The 22,721-nt window shown below is 58.3% G+C and overlaps 1 protein-coding gene across 1 annotated transcript in view; it reads right to left on the bottom strand.

Moving 5' to 3' along the window:
* Window positions 1-13,400, bottom strand: part of PIEZO1 (piezo type mechanosensitive ion channel component 1) — a 68,830-nt gene extending 55,430 nt beyond the window's left edge. The window contains exon 1 of the mRNA XM_031658625.1: window positions 13,079-13,400. Within this exon, the coding sequence (XP_031514485.1) occupies window positions 13,079-13,142 (64 nt within the window). The 5' untranslated portion in view covers window positions 13,143-13,400. The remainder of the gene's footprint in view (window positions 1-13,078) is intronic.
* Between the last annotated feature and the right edge of the window lie 9,321 nt (window positions 13,401-22,721).

The following is a 22,721-nucleotide window of genomic DNA, read 5'->3' as shown; positions in this document are numbered from 1 at the left end:
GGCCATAGGGAGGCGCCGGGTGGGACAAGGTTGCAGTGGTAACACCAGCAGAGCCAATGCCCATCCACCTGAGGCCCCAGGCCCTCCTGAGACCCTGGCATGGCTGTCAGAATGAACATCCCTGGTGCCACTGAGACCCCAGATCCAGCACCTGTGTCCAGCACTGAAGTCCCAAGTCTGTGTCCGAGATGGGAAGGAGGGCCTGGAATCCCAGACATCTCACGGCAGTGAGTGAGCCGGGGGTTGGGACGGCTAAGTGGGATCCTGTGGCTTGGCCACCAACTGGGAATGTACTTTCCACTTTCCATGTGGACATGAGGCCCAGGTGCCAATAACCAACAGCCACGCTGGAGCTGAGGGCCCTGGAAGCCTGCTGGCCCCTGCTCACGCCGCCCCTGCAGAACCCAGTCCACAGGCAGGTGGGCCAGACAGCCAGAGTCTGGCAGCGGGCACGGCTTCCTCCCCCATAAAAAGGCCCATGCCTGGCAGGGCGCAGTGGCTCACGCCTGTAATCCCAGCACTTTGGGAGGCTGAGGCGGGCGGATCACAAGGTCAAGAGATCAAGACCATCCTGGACAACATGGTAAAACCCTGTCTTTACTAAAAATACAAATATTAGCCGGGCGTGGTGGCGGGCGCCTGTAGTCTCAGCTACTCGGGAGGCTGAGGCAGGAGAATCACTTGAACCTGGAAGGCGAAGATTGCAGTGAGCTGAGATCGTGCCACTCCACTCCAGCCTGGCCAAAGAGTGAGACTCTGTCTCAAAAAAAAAAAAAAAAAAAAAAGGCCTGTGCCCCCTGCTACCCATTCTCTAAGGGGGATGCCCGCAGCAGCCCTGGCTCAGTCTTCATGTCACCGTCTTGCAAAGGTGTGAGCTCCTGAGGCCGCAGGCTGGGGTGGGCCACAGCAGGGCCAGCCTCCCCTACAAACACCCACGGGAAATGTGGGTAGAGGCACATGGCTTCCAGCTGGCCCCAGGGGTGCCTGGAAGACTCTGTCAGCCTCTGGAATGTGAGGCGGCCTGTCTGTCCACCCAGAAGCTTCTGGCACTCCCGGGAGCTCAGGCTCGCTGTGCTCTGGAAGCAGCGATTACTCCTCCATCTGTCACCAGTGGCTTCAGCCAGCCCCCGGGTCCACGTGCCTCGTCCCTCCTGGGTCTCATTGATTCAGGCTGAGCCTCCCCCTCGGGCCCCCCAGTAACTCCTGGCCTCAAGCCTGGGCCCTCGCTCAGGGGATCTGAGTAGAGGGGAGGCCCGAGACAGGACGGCCCTCCAAGAGTGGGGAGCCCACGAGGGACCCCCGAATAGAAACCACAGAGGTCTGCCCACGCGGCGTGGGGGCCAGGGAGGAGGTGGGCAGGGAGAGGGGCCTTGTCTGAGACCAGAGGTGGACGGGGGCCGAGGGTCGGCAGGAAGCCAGGCGACTGACGGGTGCAGCGCAGACGGCCTCCACGTGGCGCTGCACAGCCTGGCCTCACTAGGGGAAGGGTGAAGACAGCGGCTGGCGCTTCCTCCAGAAAAAAACCCCGGGGGCTCAAGGCCACGCCTGAGGCCCCCCTCTCCTAGGGACAGGGTCTGATAGGGAAAAGGCTGACAGGTTGGGGGAGAGGGGTCTGGCCTCCCTGTACCTGGTGTCCTCCTGGGTGGTCTTGGGAAGAGGGTCACTCGACCCCAGCCCCCCACTGCAGGGCCCCACCGGAGCTTGCTCTGGGCACTTCTGGACCTGCCGAAAGTCCCCTCAGGTGCCACCATCCCTGACCACCAGCACCTCCCTGCAGGTCCGCCAAGTCCCTTCAGCACCGCAAGCCTCCTCCCCCGCACACTGCTGACCGTCAGAGATTGGGGCCCCTCCGGGCCTCCCTCTCCCCTGGCTGGGAAGGTCTGTGCCCAGCGATAAGCTCTAGGATGCAGCTCCCAGCACAACAGGAACAAGTCACAGGCAGGGCTGGGTGGGCGTGGCCCGAGAGGCACGCGGAGTTCATCACTGTCACCTCCTCCCGGCCTCTGCCTGCGCCCCCTTCCCACCCACAGGACGGCAACACCCGGTGACTCCCTGACCTGGCTGTAATCATATAAACTAGAGGTCCAGCGTGGTGGCACATGACTGTAATCCCAGCTACTCAGGAGGCTTAGGCATGAGAATCGCTTGAACCCAGGAGGCGGAGTTTGTGATGAGTCGAGATCATGCTATTGCACTCCAGCTTGGGCGACAGAGCGAGACTCTGTCTCAATAAGTAAATAAAAATCATCATATAAACTCGAGAAAGACACCCATGGGTGCTGAAGGGGAAATATAGGTCCCAACCGTGATAGTCAGGACAGCTTGGGGTCAAGGAGACTCACTCCTGGGCACCAGAGTCCCCAGCAGCGGCCCAGGCGCCTCTGCACACCGCGTGGAGGAGAAACAGGTGGGCATCGCTGGCCCAGCTGCAGGTCTGAGCGGGGTCCCAGGAAGCCCGAAAAGGAAGCCGGCAATCCCACGCTGACCCCATGACGAAGGACTGACCAGACAAGGATGGGGCCCAAGGGCAAAGGAACCACTTGTCTGATGCCAAGTGGCTGGGGAGAGCACTCTTGGGGTACACAGCGCTCCTTGGAGGATTCCACAAGAAACAAGGCACCCCGGAGCTGCCTGCACAGAAGCGAGTGGTGCCCACATGGTCTAAGATGCCTCAGCACAGGCTCTTGGGTGCTGAAACCACCCAGGCATTGGGAGATGGTAATGCAAGGCCTGGGAATTAATCCCAGGGGAACCAGTCAAAGGAAGGAAAAACAGGCACAAAGATAGTCGCTACGTAATGACAGGGCGGTGCTGGGAGGCGGGCTCACTTTGCAGGGACCCAAAGGAACCCCCTCCATCCAGCAGACACCCAGGGAGGCCCCGGCCCAGACAATGAAGACGACAGACTCCCGGCCGTGCACGTGACACCCAGGATGTAAGGGAGTGAGGGGACCAGGGGCTCCGGAGCATGGCAGAGGGGTGTCCCTGACCCTGACAGACAGGCTAGAGCAGGAGGCAGAGGTGCCCGCACAGGGCAGAGAGGATGCCAGGACAGACCCAGCGGCCAGGAGCTAGGCAGAACAGGGCCCAGTGCAGTCCGGATGCCACGGCCACCCACGCAGGGAGAGGACGTTCAGTGGCAGGCAGAGCCCCTGACCAGAGCCCCCCAAGAATGTCCAGGCTTCATCTGAATGAAATGCCTGCTCTTAAAAACACACAGCCGGGGCTGGGTGCGGTGGCTCATGCCTGTAATCTCAGCACTTTGGGTAGCCAAGGTGGGCAGATCACCCTGAGGTCAGGAGTTCAAAACCTAGCCAAATAGCAAAACCTGTCTACTAACAATACAAAAATTAGCTGGGTGTGGTGGCAAGCACCAGCTACTAGGAGACTGAGGCAGGAGGGATGAAGCAGACCCGGGGAGGCCCAGGGGTGCAGTGAGCCAAGATCATGCACCACTGCATTCAGCCTGGGTGACAGAGCAGAGACTCTGTCAAAAAAAGAGAGAGAGAAAGAAAGAAAAGAAAAGACACCACAAAAGGGCAGCAGGGGTGGCAATAAAGGGTAGAGAAAGTGCAGGCAGGAGTTTGGCTGACGGCACCAACAGGTCAAAGAGAAAGAGACCGCATCCATTTAAACAGCTGGGAGACTTAGGGACTCAGAAGGCAATGCACACACAGAGGCAAAGACCCTTGTGTTTTTTTGTTTTTTTTTTGAGGCCGGAGTCTCACTCTGTCCTGGGCTGGAGTGCGGTGGCTGGATCTCCAGCTCACTGCAAGCTCTGCCCTCCCGAGGATTCACTCGATACTCCTGCCTCAGCCTCCCAAAGTAGCTGGGACTTCCACAGAGCATGCCACCTACTAGGAACCCATTTTTAATGAGAGCGGGGGTTTCACTGTGTTAGCCAGGATGGTCTGGAGTCACTCCCGACCTAAGTGATCCTCCGTCTCGACCTCCCAAAGTGCTGGGATGAGCTTGGCTCTGGCCTTGACAGTTTTTTTTTTGAGACGGGGTCTCAGCTCTGTCGCCCAGGCTGGAGTGCAGTGGGCGATCTCGACTCACTGCCAAGCTCCACCTCCTGGGTTCCATGCATTCTCTGCCTCTTTCTGGTAGCTGGGACTACAGGTGTCGCCACCTCACTTGGCTAGTTTTTGTTTTTGAGGCGGAGTCTTTGCTCTGTCACCCAGGCTGGAGTGCAGTGGCGCGATCTCGGCTCACTGCAAGCTCCGCCTCCTGGGTCCGCGCCATTCTCCTGCCTCCAGCCTCCCGGTAGCTGGGACTGGTAGCCACTACCCGCGCCTGGCTAATTTTTTTGTATTTTTTAGTAGAGGCGGGGTTTCACACCCGTGTTAGCCAGGTTGGTCTCGATCTCTCCTGACAGCTGATCAGCCATCTCGACCTCCCAAAGTGCTGGGATTACAGAAGCGTGAGCCACCGGCGCCGGCCTTTTTGTATTTTTAGTAGGGGCGGGGGTTTCACCCGTTAACCAGGATGGTCTCGATCTCCTGACCTCGTGATCCGCCCGTCTCGGCCTCCCAAAGTGCTGGGATTACAGGCTTGAGCCACCGCGCCCGCCCACAAAGACCCTTGTTAAGCATCCAGATCATGCAGATTAAAGCCACGGGAGGCATCAGCCAGAGCCAGAGCCTGGCCCCAGTACGTGCAGCACAGGCCGTGGGGCAGTCGAGGCCTCAGAGCCAGGCCCACGGGCTACAAGCTGGGGAGCATGGGGGCAGTTTCCTTTCAGATTAAACACGTGCCACCCGGGACCTGGGATCCCACACCGTGGTGCATAGAAGGGACAAGACGCAAGGCCGGGACCTGGCAGCTCAGGGCATTGCCCGGGGCCCAGCTTCCCTTGGAGGGGCCCTGCTGGCTGCCCCAGCCTTTGAGCAGCTCCTGTATGCACATCTGGGAGGGGAGGAAGGGGAGAGGGTGTGTGCTCAGGGCATCTGCGGAGGTGAAGCCAGGGAGGTTACCAAGGAACGAGCACAGGAGGGAACTGGGGGACCACACACGGGGGGCAGAGCAGGGGACTTAGCAGACGGGACTGACCGCAGAAGGGCCAGGGCTTAGGGACAGCACTGTGGGGCCGGACCCTGGCTTGGGGCGGGCCAGTCCAGTGCTGACAGCCTTTCTGCCACTCATGGCCCCTGAGCCTGCACGTCCTCGTCCTCGTGTGCGCAACAGGGCTGCTGCTGCTGCTGTCTGTCCCAAGAGGGGAATGTATGTGCTCATTCCCCGCCCGGCAGGAGATCTGGGCCCGCTCACTTCTTGGCAGGGACTAGAAGGAGGGAAGGGCCCGCACCAGGCTGAGGTGTCCTGATTTTCTTCTTTTTTTTTTTTTTTGAGATGGAGTTTCACTCTTGTTGCCCAGCTGGAGTGCAGTGGCGTGATCTCAGCTCACTGCAACCTCCGCCTCCCGAATTCAAGTGATTCTCCTACCTCAGCCTCCCGAGTAGCTGGGATTACAGATGCCTGCCACCATGGCCGGCTAATTGTTGTATTTTTAGTAGAAACAGGGTTTTGCCATGTTGGCCAGGCTGGTCTTGAACTCCTGGCCTCAAGATCTGCCTGCCTCGGCCTCCCAAAGCCCTGGGATTATAGGCGTGAGCCACCATGCCTGGCGGACCTGCTCTTTTAGGAAAAGCACAAGGGCGTGCACCCACCATGGAGGGAGAAAGCGGAGGCTGGAGCAGAGCCTTGCAGGCCGCCCGTTGTGGGGTCCTTATTGTCACTGGCCCACAGACAGGAAAGGAAAAGCAGATCCCTGTTGAGGCAGGGGCAGTGGGATGGACGATGGTTTCCCCTTTCAAAACTCCCTTTCATGTTGCTTTAATAATGGGTTGTTTCAAACGGTGCTTTAACCATAAATAGAAATCAAGTAAGTGAGGGAGCGAGGGCCACATGGTGGCTGAGCCTGCGCAGAGGCAGACAGTGGGGGTCCCAGCCAACAGATTGCAAACCACAGGCCTTGGAGGGTCCAGGAGGTGAGTGAGACCAAGACCAGACCTGGGGTCCTTAAGGCCCCTCCCGGGCAGGCAACCCCAAACCCACGCCTGTCCCCTCTTTCAAGGCCCCTCCCGGGCAGACAGCCTCCCCAAACCCGCATCTGTCCCTCTCGCATGGCCCTCCAGGTCTTGCCACAGCCACAGGCCCCCGGGAGCTCCCGCGGGCCCAGGAATCTGTTGAAGTCACAGTTGAGTTTCATTATTCCCGAGGCTGGAGGCTTCTAGACACACAGGAGGGAGGGTGGACAAACACACCCAGGCACTGCGGGGTCCAGGACTCCCCTGCCTGAGGCCGCTCCCGGACCGGTGGGGCTCACAGATGGGAATGGCCCGAGCCCCCTTCCTGCTTTTGGGGGTGGAGCTGTGGCACCCAGACCCGGCCTTGTTCTTGACTCTTCCTGGGCCCGTTTTAGCCGCCCATCCACAGGCAAAGGAAACCACAGGGGGTGGCTGAGGCGGCCGCTGTCCCTCTTTAGCCTGAACCTGAGGAAGGAGAAGCAGCCCCAGCTATATATACCCACAGAAAAATAGTGTGCAGATTGGAGCCTGGTAAACAGCCGGCAGCCAAACCCTGCCGGCCCGTCAGAGGGAGCCTGAAATACTCCCTGTAATTATGCTATTAAAACACACCCGAAAAATTGATCCACCCCACTCAGCAAAGGCTCCTGAGACAACGGCGGGGAATCGGGTGGCCACGCACGTCGGCCTAAGGGGCCCTGGCAGTGCCCGGCAGGACAGCCATCCACTGCACGCTTCAGCGCTGGCACCCGAGACGGTCAGCGTCCCCATGGGCCCGGCACCAGAAGCTGCCCAGATCCTCACCCGCACACAGGAAGGGTCCCTGCAACCCAGCGTCCACCATGGAGAAACATGAACGTGAGCAAAAATACGGCCTGCGGTGGGTGTGTGACTCCACACAGAAGGGCGTGAGGCTCGTGCGCCATCCCACACACTGGGAACCACCCACACACTCAGGCATCCAGCAGCCGCTGAGGCACAAGGCTGTGCCCCAAGGAAGGCACCGGGGGAAGCGGCCGTTCCAGCTGGGAGAGAAACCCAGAGAGCAGGGGCAGGTGGGGTGCATGGTGCATCCACCAGAGGCCTCCTGCTGGGAACAAGGGAGGACAGAGGTTCAAAGGGTTAAAAAGGGAATGTAATCTGATTTACGCCTTCACTTTTTTTTTTTTTTTTTTGAGACAGAGGCTCACTCTGTCCCCCAGGCTGGAGTGCAGTGGCGCAATCTCAGCTTGCTGCAACCTCCACCTTCTGGGTTCAAGCGATTCTCCTGTCTCAGCCTCCTAAGTAGCTGGGATTACAGGTGCGCGCCACCATGCCCAGCTAATTTTTATATTTTTAGCTGAGATGGATTTTGCCATGTTGGTCAGGCTGCTCTTGAACTCCTGACCTCAGGTGATCCACCTGCCTCGGCCTCCCAAAGTGCTGGGATTACAGGTGTGAGCCACCGCGCCTGGCAAGGGACCCTGTTTTGGGTGGCGTTCGGGGGGGGCCCCATTTTCCTGGCACTTTTCTTTCCCTGCCTGTGCTCAGCACTGCGCTTCGTGAATAAACAGCAACGGTGCATCCAGAACAGTGCGGGGCCCACAGCCTCCTTTCCTGACTAGCTTGGGAGGGAGAGCAGGGAGCTCCAGCCACACCCCCCACACCCACCTCCACTGGCCCTGAACCAGAACTCGGACTTCTGGCCGCTGCCCAGAGCTCTGTCCCACAGGACCTGCGTGAGAGGATACATGAATGAATCTGAGTGGTTGGGAATCTGCAGTGGGGTGGGCCGGGCTGCAGACGCCCCTGGGGACACGCTGCGTGTGCAGCTTGAGGGAGGCCGACGGCCCCACAGGTCCCAAGGAGCCTCTGTGCTCCTGGGAACTGCGCTGTGTGCCCCGGGACCAGGTGGTGAGCGGCTCCTTCCCCTCAGCTTCATGGAGGCCCGACGGACTCCTGGCCACTGCGGCCACCGCGGCACGCAGCGCAGCTGGGAAAGCCCACGTTCCGGGTCTCCTGGTCCATGACTGTGCGAGAAATTCTGAGCCTTCCAGTGGGGAGAGCTGTCCCACCCCTGCTCCCACCCAGCCTAGGTGTGAGATCCAAAGCCCGAGAGACCTGAGACTTGGAAGCGGCTGTGAAGCTTTTACGGTGTCACTTACAGGGGAGGAAACCCAGACCCAGAGAAGCGGCTGAGGGCCCTGCACATTTAGAGCAAGACAGAGTCTGCTGCTGCCCACGAGCCACCACCAGGTCGGCCACACCTCCACCTGCCCCCGTCCTCCCAGTGACCCTGTACCCCAAGTCCTCTTCAGATGCCTCTGCCAGCAGGTGTGGGACTCAACTGCCAAAGAGCGGAGAAGCCTTCGCCCCGGGCCTGTCCCTTCCCACCAGTGTGATCTTGGGTGTGTGAATTCACTTCCCTCACCCCAGAGTCCTCATCCAAAAAGTAGGCTCAACAGCCGCACCCTGAGGCCGACGGGGGAGCTCAAAGGTCAAGAGCAGGACAGAAGGCAGATGTGGAGGATGTGGGCGGGGTTGGGGGAAGGGGGGTCCCGTCTCACAGTCACCGGGAGACTCAGGCCTCTAGGCAGACTAAGGCAGAGCGGGGCAGGGGCTGGCTGGGAACAGCTTGCCTTTCAGAAGAACACAGGACAGACACCCAGCAAGGGTTCGTCCATGCCAGATGTGTGTGTGGGACGCGGTGCTGGCTTCTAAACTGCTCTGTGAGCTAGGATTCTCTACCACAAGGAAGGGCAAACTTGCTTCTGGAACCAGAAGAAAAAGCATATATAAACAAAAGCAAAAGTCTAATTGTCAGCTGGGTGCCGTGGCTCATGCCTGTAACCCCAGCACTTTTGGAGGCTGAGGCGGGCAGATCACTTAAGGTCAGGAGTTCAAGGCCAGCCTGGCCAATGTGGTGAAACCCCATCTCTACTAAAAATCCAAAAATTAGGTATGGTGGTACACACCTGTAATCCCAGCTACTCAGGAGGCTGAAGCAGGAGGATGGCTTGAGCCCTGCAGGCTGAAGTTGCAGTGAGCCAAAATCATGCCACTACACTCCAGCCTGGGCAACAGAGTGAGCCTCTGTCTTGAAGAAGAAGGGGAAAAAAAAAAAAAAAAAAAAAGTCTGATTGTCTATTTCTAAAATAGCTAAAGAGAAGGCTAACATTTTGTTGAATTGAAAAGGGGATTTCTGAGGCCAGAGAGGCCAGGAATGGCTTCCTGCGAGATGCGGCTCTCACAGGACCCTGGAGACCGCGGTGGCCCCATCTCAGGAGTGGGCTGCAGAGGGCAGATTAGGCCGGCAAGGCCTAATAAGACCCACGGTGGTTCCCCTTCATCTTTGAGCGCTGAAAGCAAACGCACTGCAGAGTCAGCACAGGAGAGGCACCGCCCAGGAAGCCGCCTTGGGGCCAGGATCAGAGACTGTGCACCCCCACCCGCCCCCAGAGGACACTTCCTCTCTGTGGGACCCTGGCAGCTGGGGCTGGAGCTCCCTGTGTCCTGGGCATCAGTGACCCACTGTGGGACGGTCACCCGCTGTGACCCATCCTCAGCTCCTGGGCAGTCCCCGGCCCCTTCCCCAAACGCGCACACATGTGCACACTCACACCTGCAGCCCTCGGTGCAGTCAGCCAGGCCCCACGCCCTCCCGCTGACTCATCCAGCCTCCAGGCCCAGCATGGAGACACAGCGTGCCCCTCTGCCATACCAGGGAACTGATGATCAGAAGGGGCCCCCAAGCTACAGAGAAAAGCAGCCCTCACCCTACTCTGCCACGGCCATGCTGTTCCCAGCACCCTCGGATGGGACAGGCCAGGGTTCTGTGCAGGTCCTGAGACCCCAGCACAGGCCTCTGAGGGGTGACTCGGCCATGCTGGGCTTGGCGGCTCTTCACTGCTGAGTGACTGTGAGCCAAGTGCCTGCTGTTCCCCAGGCCTCTATGTTCTCATCCCAGAGGCAGAACGAGACCCCTTCTTGGCTGCCTCCCAGGGGTGGTGAGACTCTGATGGTGACAATGGTCTGAAAAAGGAGGAAGCATCCCCCATGCTAACTGGTGACACTTCTCAGTGACAATCAGCCTGAAGGAGGCGACGCCCAGCTTGCCGGCCGTGGGTGTGCCCCTAGGCTGTGCCACGAGGCACCCTGAAAAGCAGAAGCCATATTGTCAGCCAACGTGGGTGTCCCACAGTCCGTGACACAGTGGCTCCTCTCTCACCACCTGGCTTTCCGCAGCCCTGTCTAGATTTCCCGCAGACAGAAGCAGAGGGGCAGTCCTGTTCTACCAGAATCACAAATGTCCTGCCTTTTGTTTTGTTTTGTTTTGAGACAGGGTCTGTCACCCAGGCTGGAGTGCAGTGACGCAATCATGGCTCACTGTACCTCCACCTTCTCGACTCAAACGATCCTCCCACCTTGGCCTCCTGAGTAGCTGGGACTACAGGTGTACCACCAACACGCCCAGTTAATTTTTAAATATTTTTCGTAGAGATGGGGATCTCTACATCGCCCAGGCTGCTCTCGAATGGCTAGGCTCAAGCAATCCTCCCACCTTGGCCTCCTGACACTCTGAGATTACAGACATGAGCCACTGCGCCTGGCCCTGCCCTGACATCTCTCTAGAAGAGATGGGCCCGGATCCCCCACGGCTCCAGGAACAGGTGAGACTGCTGAAGGCGGCCTCTGCTCCCTGTGGGCGGGGGCAGCTCCCTGCTGGATTTTTGGGTAATGATCTTGCACTGGAGTGGGAGGGCGTGGGGGCCGGGGCACCCCAGGATGACTCAAACCCTCACCAGGCACTGTCTGAGCCAGCACAGGCACACACTGACTAATGCCTTCTGAAGGCCTCATTCATTTCCAAAACACCGTAGAACTAACTGCTTCCAGCCAAAGCTCACCAGAGAGGGAGGGGGCACTCCAAAGACAGCAAAGCCAGTGTCCCACCTCCGGCCAGGCCAGCAGAACCTGCACATTGCCAGTCCGTCTGGTGCTGCCCACACCCCAGGGCCAGAGAGCCTGACTCAGGAGTCCCAGCCAGCAGGCAGGCAGGGCTCTTGGCCAGCTCCACATCCACCTCCCCCAGGCACTTGAGAGAAAACACTGAGGCCCAGGCCCCACGCCCCATCCCCAGACACAGAATCACTGTGGGGTATGGCCTGGGCTTCAGCACTTTTCAAATTAATAGACTTCATTTGGGGCCAGTTTTAGGTTTACAGAAAGTACCTTATAGAGTCAGTCATCATTATTCTTTAAAAGTTTCACAGGAGACTCTGACACGTGGCCTGGGGTGAGCACCCCTGGGCTACCTCCCCATCCTCCCCAAGGAGGCCAAAAGCAAGAACCGTGATCCCTCCCCCAGATCCCCCACGAGGATAGCAATCGAGAAGGCAGAACCCAGGCTCCCTGACCAGTGCCCAGAGTGCAGCAAACCACATCTGCCACAGAGTCTGCTCAACACCTGTTTAGGTACAGCCCATGAACTAAGGATGGCTTTTACATTTTTTACTGGCCGGAAAAATACCAGATGATGATGTTGTGACATAAAAATATTTACCATCTGGTCTTTTAAAGAAAAACATTGCCAACTCTGCCCAAGGAGCAGTCGCCGTCTGAAGGGGGCATTCCCTGCAGGAAGGACCCCCACTCTCAGACACAAGAGGAAATGGAACCATAGGTGTGAACGGGAGGTTTCAGAAGCTTTCCTGTTTCCCTCTCCAAGGCCTGTCAGCTCCAGACTCTGCCTCTGTGCCCAGCTGTCCTGCTTGTTTTTAAGGCACAGGAAGGAACACAGCCGGGCCCTGTTTACGGCTTCTGACCCCACACTGGGAGCAGGTCCCAGGCTGCCCAGTTCACACAGGGCTGACCGCACTGAAGAGAGTTGCTCAAAACCTCTCCTCTCCAGGCTCAATGGTTTTCATTGATTCCTGTCTAGAAAATCGTCCCCAAGTTTCACCACCTTTCCGTGCGACCGATCAAAACATAGTCTGTCCGGGAGCCTCACGCAGGCGGCCCTAGATCCCCAACGCTAGCGCTGGGCGAGCTCCCACCTGGAGCCCGGCAAGGGCTCTGGAAGGGCTTTTAGAATCAAAACGCCTCACCTGCCGGGTCCATGGCGGACTCCCAGTGCAAACCATCCCACTTGTCCGTGGGTTAATTTCATCTGACTGCTTCCCAGCTCAGTCACACGTGGGGAGCCCCGGGCAGAGGGCGCGGGCCCTGAGTCCCGGGTAGGCCAGGGTCGGGGAAGGGGTGGGGTGCCAGGCCGTGGAGCACCAGGCTCCCGGGTGTGCTTCGCGAAAGGGAAACCACTGCCCGGCAAGCAGGGAACACAGATGCCAGGACTGGGGACCCCTGCTCCGCCCTGACACCAGGCCGCAGCCTCCGGGGGTGTCCACTCCCCCAGACCAGGGCAGAGGCCGGACCCCGCCCCTGCGAGACTGAGCCCAGTAGGGCAAGGGAGGACCAGGGAGGAACCCACACTATTTTTTTCCAAAGTGTGGGACCGCCTCAGTCCGGCAGAGGGGGGTGCAGTGGTGAACCGGGCTGGGCCCTGGGCACGGACGTTCGTTGGGCTCGGGAAGCTCCAAATTAAACAGCTCCAGGCAGGAAGCCCGCCTTCTCCCAGCCTGTCAGGAAGTCCTGATGCAACTTTGCGCTTTTTTTTTTTCAAACACGAAAGAGAAAAAGAGATTCGTGCTCCCCCCACCACCGCTCCGGCCCTTCCCACCCGGGCAAACACCGCCTCGCCCGGCGGCCCCCTCTCCGCAGCGCCCCGGCGGAGACGCCAGCCGCGCTATCCCGGGCGCTCGCTCGGCCTCCCCCGTGGGCACGCGGTGCCGTCTCCCCCACCCGCCGCCGCCCTTCCAGCCCGGCCCTGGGACAGGAGCCCCGCCGCCGCCTGCCGCGCTCATGCTTCAGGAATGCGGGCGCCCGGGTCGCGCGTCCCTGGGAATCTCCGCGCCCGCCCGCAGCCCTCGCCCCGGCCGGCGTCGTCCGGTGTCCAGGCCGTGGGGAGCCGAGACGCAGCCCCCTCCCACCGTCCCCCGGCGCCCGCCCCCACTCACCCGCCAGCAGCGCGCAGGGCAGCAGCAGCCAGTACAGGACCGCGCCGAGCACGTGCGGTTCCATGGCTGGAGGGCCCAGGGCCCGGCCCGGACCGTGCGGACGCCGCGGCGCTATGGGGCGGTGTGGGGGCCCCGGGACCGGCGCGCCATGGCTGACCCGCGGGGACCCGAGCGCCGCCTTCTCCTCTTCCTCGTCCTCCTCCTCCTCGGGCCGCCCCGCCGGTGCCGACGTCCCGGGCCCGCGCTCGCTCAGGCGTCCGCCCTGCCCCTCGGCGGAGCGCAGCGCTCGGCTCACTGGGGCCGAGCTGGGCCGGACGGCGGCTCCCGCCCTCCCCGCCCCGCGGGCCTTTATAAGCTCGGCCCCCGCCCGCCCTCCCCGGCGTGCCCGCCTCCGCGCTTCCCCGACGGCCAGGCGCGCCCAGGCACCCCCTCCGCCGTCCCGCGCGGCCCGTCCCCCCTCCGGCCTGCCCTAGTGCGTGGGGCCTGGAGACCCCCGACCCGCGCTGGCCCGGAGCGGACCCCTCCCCTCCCGCAGCCTTGGCCCCCGGCTCCGAGCGTGCGCGGCGGTGGGCAGGGGCGCTTCTCGCCAGGCAGGCCGGGGCCGGGGCCCGGGCTCTACATAAGGGGTCCCGGGCCTCTGGCTCCCCCAGGCAGCGCCCCACGCGCAACTGCACCCCGCGTGCCCCAGCGACTTTCGCTTTGCGCCCCGAGGCGCGAGCACGCAGCGCCCCCTGGGGACCGTGGGGAGGCTCGGAGCTCCCGCGGCGGCCGGGCCTCGTGGTCCCGGAGGGAGCACGCGGGATGCTCGCGTCCCAGCAGTGCCGCGATCCGCATTGGTCTGAAGGGGGCTCCGGGGCCGCTCCCAGCCAGGCCCGCCGCCGCGCGCGGCTTTGCCCGGGTCGCTCTGGCGTGAGACGGTGAGAGTGAGAGCCACGGCCTGTGCACCTGCTGCCGCGGCGCCCTGCCACAGAGAGGTGGGGTCTGAGTCCAGGGTGTTCGGGACCCTCACCTAGGCCACCTCAGTTTGACCTTCGTCTGCCCTTGATGTGGGCACAGAAAGGAAGAGGGGGAAGGGCTCTACACAATTGGGCTCCGTCCATGGCTCCCAAACTCAGCTGCGTAAGGGAGTGAGTAAGGCTGGGGGGACTGTGGCCACTGAGCCTCAAGGCACTGGCAACTCATGAGAGCCCAACACAAGCCCACACTCTCCAGCTCAAAAAGAAAAAAAAAAAAAAGGTAGCAGGGCAGTGGCCCAGGCCTGTAATCCCAGCACTTTGGAGGGCTGAGGCAAAGGGTAGGGTGGGGGGGGATCACTTGAGATTGGGAGTTGGAGACCAGCCTGGCCAACACGGTGAAACCCTGTCTCTACTAAAAATACAAAAATTAGCCAGGCTTTGTGGCGCACACCTGTAATCCCAGCTATTCAGGAGGCTGAGGCAGGAAAATCGCTTGAACCTGGGAGATGGAGGTTGCGGTGAGCCAAGATCATGCTGCTGCACTCCAGCCTGAGTGACAAGAGCGAAACTCCATTAAAAAAGAAAAAAACAAAAAAAACAGAAATGGAGATTTTCATGGGAAGTCTACTGTTTAAAGGCTGATTTAGGCCAGGCATGGTGGCTCACGCCTGTAATCCCCACACTTTGGGAGGCCGAGGTGGGTGGATCACGAGGTCAGGAGATCGAGACCATCCTGGCCAACACAATGAAACCCCATCTCTACTAAAAAGTACAAAAATTAGCCGGGTGTTGGGGCAGGCGCCTGTAGTCCCAGCTACTCAGGAGGCTGGGTCATGAGAATGGTGTGAACCCAGCAGGCGGAGCTTGCAGTGAGCCAAGACCTCTCTCAAAGAAGGCTGATTTACTTTCTCTCCAAATCTCACCTTCTGCTCAGGCTTTGAAAAGTTGCTGCAGAGGTGGGGAAGTCTGGGAGCTTGCCCTGCAGATGGACTTGCAAAGGTGGAGGATGTCCTAGAACTGTTAAAGTAGCAAAAGTAGAAAAAACTCTCCCCCCACAGTTGCCTGTCAAAGGACAGTGTGTCTGGCAGTGGAGGGCTACACAGCAGGTTAAAAAGAGAATCCTGCTGTGTGTTTTGTATCCACGTGGAGCAATTGCTAAGATACAGTGTTACTATGTAGCAGCAGTTAGAGAGAATCCTGCAATGGCTCTGTTATAAAGGAGGAATAATTGTTAAGTTACAGTGTTACAATTGGGAAAAGCAATCAGGTACACTAAGGTCCATGCTTACCCACTTGGGGTGGGAGGGAGACCTGGTCTTCACCTATACCCTTTGGTGCTGTTTTAATATTTTGCTTCATACATAATTCACTTATTCACAAAACAAAATTGGGAAAATGGAGACAAAGACACTGAAAAAGATCTCTGCTTGCCAGCCAGGGAGAGGTGGGGTGGGCAGGGGTGGGGGAGCCTGCCTGTGCCCAGTCCACTGCCCGTTCAGGAATTTGGACCGTGTTCAAACTCAATTCCTGTTGCAGAAGAGGATGCTGAGGGCCAAATCGGGATAACCATTTGCCAAAGGAATAGACCAGCCTTTGCACCCAGCTTTCCAGATTCCAAGTCCAAAGTCACTCCTGTCCCACTGCCCCACAGCTGGGAGCCCTTTCTCAACTTGTTGCTTTTTTATTTTTGTCGCTGTTTAAAACAGTGATTTATTTTTTATTTTATTGTATTTTCTTGAGACAAAGTCTTCCACTGTTGTCCAGGCTGGAGTGCAGTGGAGCAATCTCGGCTCACTGCATCCTCTGCCTCGTGAGTTCAAGAGATTCTCCTGCCTCAACCTCCCAAGTAGCTGGGATTACAGGCATGTGCCACCACACCTGGCCAACTTTTGTATTTTTAGTAGAGATGGGGTTTCAAAATCTTGGCCAGGTCTTGAACTCCTGAACTCAAATGATCCGCCCACCTCGACCTCCCAAACTGCTGGGATTACAGGTGTGAGCCACCACGCCTGGCCAGTGATTTACTCTTGGGAGAGCAACAATGGTCAGGTCCCCTTGGGAGAGAGGAAAAGCCAGGGCAAGAGGGGTCAGAGGGACTTTAGGCTTTATCACGCAGGTTGTAACTTTTTCCCCAATGATAATATAATCATCACTACTTGACTATACTTAAAATTTAATTTCAGGCTGGGTGCGGTGGCTCACGCCTATAATCCCAACACTCTGGGGGGCTGAGGCAGGAGGATGTCTTGTGGCCGGGAGTTGGAGACCAGCCTGGACAACACAGCAAGACCCCATCTCTACAAAAAATAAAAATTAGCCAGGCATGCCAGCCAGGCACTGTGGCTCATGCCTGTAATCCCAGCATTTTGGGAGGCTAAGGTGGGTAGATCGCGAGGTCAGGAGTTCGAGACCACCCTGGCCAACATGGTGAAACCCTCTCTACTAAAAATACAAAAAGTAGCCAGGCGTGACAGCAGACACCTGTAATCCCAGCTACTCAGGAGGCTGAGGCAGGAGAATTGCTTGAACCCAGGAGGCAGAGGTTGCAGTGAGCCAAGGCCGCGCCATTGCACTCCAGCCTGAGTGACAGAGTGAGACTCTGTCTCAAAAAAAAAAAAAAAAATTAGCCAGACGTGGTGGTGCCTCCCTGTGGTCCCAGCTACTTATGAGGCTGAGGTAGGAGGATCTCTAGAGCCCAAGAGGTGGCGGCTGCAGTGAGTAGTGATGATGCCACTGCACTCCGGCCTGGGCAACAGAGCAAGACTCTGTCTCAAAAATAATAATAATTTTGGCCGGGCACTGTGGCTCACACCTGCAACCCCAGCACTTTGGGAGGCCAAGGTGGGTGGATCATTTGAGGTTAGGGTTTAAAGACCAGCCTGGCCAACATAGTGAAACCCCGTCTCTACTAAAAATACAAAAATTAGCCAGGCATGGTAGCACATGCTTGTAGTTCCAACTACTCAGAAGGCTGAGGCAGGAGAATCACTTGATCCCAGGAGGCAGAGGTTGCAGTGAGCCAAGACCGCGCCATTGCACTCCAGCCTGGGTGACAGAGCGAGACTCCGTCTCAAAAATAAATAAATAAATAATAATGTTAAGAGGAAACAACTCCAGAGTCTGTTGATGCAGTGTAGAAACGAAATGTGGTCTGTTCATACAATCTGATATTATTTGTCCATAAAAAGAAATGAAACTCTGATGTGTGCGCTACAAGGGGATGAACTTCTCTGTGTGTGTGTTAGACAGGGTCCTGCTCTGTCACCCAAGCTACCAGGCTAGAGTGCAGTGGTACAATCATGGCTCACTGTAATCTGGAACTCTCAGGCTCAAGGAAGCCTCCCACCTCAGCCTCCCAAGTAACTGGAACTACAGGCATGCACCGCCACACCCTGCTAATTTTTTTTTCCCATAGAGATGGGGTCTTGCTATGTTGCCCAGTCTGGTCTCAAACTCCCAGACTCAAGCGATCCTCTTGCCTTGGCCTCCCAAGGTGCTGGATCACAGGTGTGAGCCACCACGCCAGCATGGGGCTGGACCTCGAGCACAGGATGTGGACGGAAGAGAGCCAGGCACAGAGGGAAGGCACCGTGTAGCTCTGTGTATGTGAAATGTCTATGGAGCCAGAGAGCAGAAAGTAGTTACCAGGCCAGAGGGGGAAGTGGACAGCTATTGTTTAATGGTGGCAGAGTTTCTCTTTGGGGTGATGAAAAGGTTCTGGAAATAGTAGTGGTTATACAACATTGTAAACATGCTTAATGCCTCTAACTTGGACACTTAAAAATGATTTAAAAGGTACATTTATATTATATATTTTTACCATGATAGACAATTTTAAGAAATATGTACATGGTTAAAACAATTTTCAGGCTGGGTGCAGTGGCTTGTGCCTGTAATCCCAGCACTTTGGGAGGCCAAAGTGGGAAGATCACCTGAGGTCACAAGTTCGAGACCAGCCTGGCCAACATGGCAAAACCCCGTCTCAGCTAAAACTACAAAATTAGCTGTGCGTGGTGGTGCATGCCTGTAATCCCAGCTACTCGGGAGGCTGAGGCAGGAGAATCGCTTGAACCCAGGAGGCAGAGGTTGCAGTGAGTCGAGACTGTGCCATTGCACTCCAGCCTGGGCAATGAGAGTGAAGCTCCATCTCAAAAACAAACACAAACACAAACAAACAACAATTTTCAAGCAGTCGACTCTACACCTCCCTTGCAGCCAGGATCCCTCCCCAGAGGCAACCACAGTCTCTGTGTCTTCCGCATGTTGCTTTCCTGACTCCTTGTCAGGGACTGTGAGATTCGGGGACTTCTTGTTTTATATCCCTGAGTGAATTTCCATTGCGTTCCCCAGCCTCCCTTTCCTGGAAACCAAGAACAGGAACTGATCAGCAGGGCACAAGCACCTGCCTGCTCCTGCTGAGGGTCCTGGGTTCCTCTTAAGGGGCTGGTCCCAGCTGGGCACCGAGCTGGGGGCTCTGCAGACCAAACAGGCAAAAGGCCATTTATTTGCAGGCAGCAGACAGGTTCCCACTGCCTGTGCATCTGATTCCCCGCCCCACCCCCATTCTTTCACAGCCAAAGCCGAGGGAGGAAGCCTGCGGTCACTGCTGTCACTGCCTACCTCTGCAGGAGCCAGGCCTGGTCCTCAGGGAAGCTCTGACACTGGGCAGCGTGTGCCCGAGCCATGCCCCTCACTGCCTTGAGGTCTTGGACAAGCTATAGAGCCCCAGGAGCATCAACCCCCTCGTCGCCTGTAAAGCGAGGGTCCTGCCTGCTGCTGCTCGGAGGCGGGTCGAGTGAGACGCCCGCGTGGAACACGCCCGAGAAACAGCATGTGCTCTCCTGCCTTTGGGGAGGACACAAACTTCAGGTACTTAGCAGACGTCGAACACACCAGCCGTGATATGCCATGATATCCCATGGGGAAGGGAGGAGAGAGGAGGGGAAGAAAGGGGAGCAGAGGGGAGGCCTCACCCTCATCCCCCATGGCTGGCCTCAGTAACCATCCTCTCCCACCCACCTACCCGCCAGGAGCCGACTTGTGGGCCCCTGCCACCCTCCTACCTCAAGCAGGTATTCGGCTCCATCCATGCTCAGGGTGCTACCTCGCTGATGTCAGCAATGGACCTGCCTGGGCACCTGTGGCTTGAAGTCCGACCTGGAACCTGCCTGCAGCCTCAGCGGCCAGCTGAGGGTTAGAAGGTTGGCATTAGGACCCTGCAATGTGGCCAGGAACCATGTGACAAACCCCTACCAGCAGCAAAGGGGGCACTGAGGACCCCAAGGTGTGGCGAGGAAGCTTGGGTGAAGACGCCGATTCATCCCTGGCTCTCACCATCCCTACCTCGCCAGTAAAACTAGAGCCCAACTGGATGTGCTGATGGGAAGGACGGGGCCAACACTGAACTGGAGACCAAGGGCCCAGGCCCAGGAGCAGACGCTGCCCTGAGTGAAGATGAACCAAGTGCTCTCCTGCAGCCACCCATGTGGTCTCGGGCCCCCCCGCCCCCGTGATCTCATGGAGGATGGGCAGTGCTCGGGGCTTCAGAGACAGGCACAGATGGGCTGGAACCGGGACCTGCCCCGCCCTCTAACCTCAGCCCCCAGCAGGGTCTCTGAGGAGCAGTGGTGGCTGCTTGGGCTGCTCGGGAGGGCACAGAATTGCTAACTGCTCCGGGCAGCATCGGAGATGAGCTGAGCATCACCTGGGTGAAGAGAAGGAAGTCCTGGAACCAGCCTGGCCCCCAGCTCAGTGCCTGTGGGCCCCTCTGCCCTGCTGACTCACCCGCCCCCGCTTCTGGCCCACCCAGTGGCTGGCTTTCCTGGGGCCCTGGTCAGAGCTGAAAGGAGAGCGACCGGCCCCCTGCCATCTGCCGTGTCCTGCCCACACTTCTGGGTCCAGACCCTCTGGGCCTCTTGAGGGTAGAGCAGGTGACACGTGGCCCTCGGAGTCCTGGCTTTCAGGCAGTACCCAGGACAGAGGAGGTTTTCACAGACAGCCCCTGCCTCCTCCAGCCCGAACACGTGCATTTGGCTCTGGTGACTTTGGCCCCATGCTGCTCCCACAGATGGAGGTCACAGTGAGGCACAGAGCCCTACGTGGGTGGCGTCCTCTCATGCCCTGGGGCTCTGGTTGGGAGCAACGAAGGGAGAAAGGAGGTCTGGGGGCATTCAGGCCCAAGCAAGCAGGACAGGGACCTCCTGTCTTCAGTCCCCTCTTGGCTCAGCACAGCGGCCACACCCCCTCCTCACTGCTCAGTCCCCCGGCACTGCACCGACCACACAGGGCCACGGGATCCCCAGGGCCATTGTCCTCAGTCTCACCTCCCCTTGGAATGCTGTCCCCAACCTGGCAAACCTCTCCTCCACCTTCCAGCCGTGCCCACCTCTGACCCCTTCCTGACTGCCCAGAGCTCACTTCACTCTGCTTTGACCCTCTGAGGCTCCCCTAGCATGTCCTCAGAGTTATGTCTCAGGTGACCATATCCCCAGGGCCACGAGGAGGTTCACTCCATGCCTGACAAGTGACCATGAGGTCAGTGGCCACTGCAGATGACTGAACACTCACCACAGCCACCGAGCCACAGCTCAGCGTGTCCACAGGCAGCAACGTCACGTGGGCCCTGGCCATGGCCGAGCCCTTCCCCTGCCCACTCCTGCCCCTGCCTTCTGCTCAGAGCTTCTGTGTTGCCAGGGAAGCCGAGATACCCACGACCCACTCATGCCCAGGGCGCCATTCAGAGGGGAGCACAGCTGACCCTCCATCAATGACAGCTGGTGCGAAACGCGTCTCCTCCTCCCCTGCACAGCACGAGGCGAGTTCCTCCTGCTGCCTGGAGGACCCTCGTGTGTGACTGTGTGGTCGGCTGCACGTTGAGACGGCCAGCTCCAGGACGCACCGTCCCTGGGTTCCTGTCCATCCTGCCTCACTCCCCCTGTCCTCACTCCGCTCTGCGCTTGCCCACCTCCGCAGAATCCCAGCAGGAAGCCTCTGCCTCAGGCTCTGCCTTCCAGGCATTCGGGATTGAGAGAGCCCCCACCAAGAAAGCGTCTGTTGTTTCCGAGGCACTCCCAACAGCAGCTGGTCTGAGGACAGGCAGACCCCCCAGCCGGGGCCCCTGGACAGTGATAAGGCCTCCCACACCCCCAGAGGGCAGCTGTCCTGATAGACATGCTTGCCACGTGGGCCAACCACCCTCACGCCCACTGGGAACCTCCCTCTCGGGTTCCCTAAAGCGTTCCGGCCTGACCTGCTGACCTTGACCCCAAGCTGGCAGTTACTGGGGCAGAGCTCATCCCGGGGAACACTCTACACCTGTAGCAGGGCCACACCGTCCCCAGGCAGGAACGCTTCCCACCAGCAAGCCTCGAACCCGGGGTGTAAAAGCTGTGACAGTCCATGGGGGTTTCACCTTGGAAGTCTCCTGGTCCCATTACAAAAAGAAAGCAAGCAGCCCAGGCCTCTTTATATTCCCGCCCACTCCCTACACCCCCTATATTCCCATCCATTGCTACTTGAGTTGACCTTTACGAGGAGAGTCATTGACCCAGGGGCATGAGTTATATCACCTGGAGCTTGGGTTCTACTACCTGGGGCTAGGATGATATCACCTGGAGATTGGGTTGTATTATCTGGAGGTAAGGTTTTATTTTATTTTATTTTGTTTTTTTAAATAATAAAATACGGCCGGGCGCGGTGGCTCAAGCCTGTAATCCCAGCACTTTGGGAGGCCGAGACGGGCGGATCACGAGGTCAGGAGATCGAGACCATCCTGGCTAACACGGTGAAACCCCGTCTCTACTAAAAAATACAAAAAACTAGCCGGGCGAGGTGGCGGGCGCCTGTAGTCCCAGCTACTCGGGAGGCTGAGGCAGGAGAATGGCATAAACCCGGGAGGCGGAGCTTGCAGTGAGCTGAGATCCGGCCACTGTACTCCAGCCTGGGCGACAGAGCGAGACTCCGTCTCAAAAAAAAAAAAATAATAATAATAATAATAATAATAATAAAATAAAATATCTCATGCGTTATTTTTGATATCTCGCTCCATCGCCCAGGCTGGAGTGCAGTGGTGTTATCTTGGCTCACTGCAACCTCCACCTCCCAAGTTCAAGCAATTCTCCTGCCTCAGCCTCCTGAGTAGCTGGGCAGTGCCTGCCCCCTGACCCGGCTAATTTTTGTATTTTTAGTAGAGACAGGGTTTCACTGTATTGGCCAGGCTGGTCTTGAACTCCTGGCCTCAAGCGATCTACCCGCCTCGGCCTCCCAAAGTGCTGGGATTACAGGCGCGAGCCGCTGTGCCCAGCCCACCGCCGACCCCACCCCCACTTTTTTTTTTTTTTTAAATAGGCACAATCACCACTCACTGCAGCCTCAGCCTTCCGAGCAGCTGGGACTAGAGGTGCTGCCGCCTCTTCTGGCTGCTGCTTTTTTTTTTTTCTTTGAGAAACAGTTTTACTCTGTCCCCCAGGCTGGAACACAGTAGCATAACCTCAGCTCAGTACATCCTCTGCCTCCCAGGTTCAAGTAATCCTGCCCCTGCAGCCTCCTGAGTAGCTGGGATTACAGGTGTGTGCCTCTATGCCCAGCTATTTTTTTTTTTTTTTTTTTTTTTGAGACGGAGTCTTGCTCTGTCACCCAGGCTGGAGTGCAGTGGCCGGATCTTTGCTCACTGCAAGCTCCGCCTCCCG

This window comes from Papio anubis, chromosome 18 (assembly GCF_008728515.1).
Source record: "Papio anubis isolate 15944 chromosome 18, Panubis1.0, whole genome shotgun sequence".
Taxonomy (NCBI): Eukaryota; Metazoa; Chordata; class Mammalia; order Primates; family Cercopithecidae; genus Papio; species Papio anubis.
The sequence above is the reverse complement of the archived record's forward strand: the minus strand, read 5'-3'. Positions and strand labels throughout refer to the sequence as shown.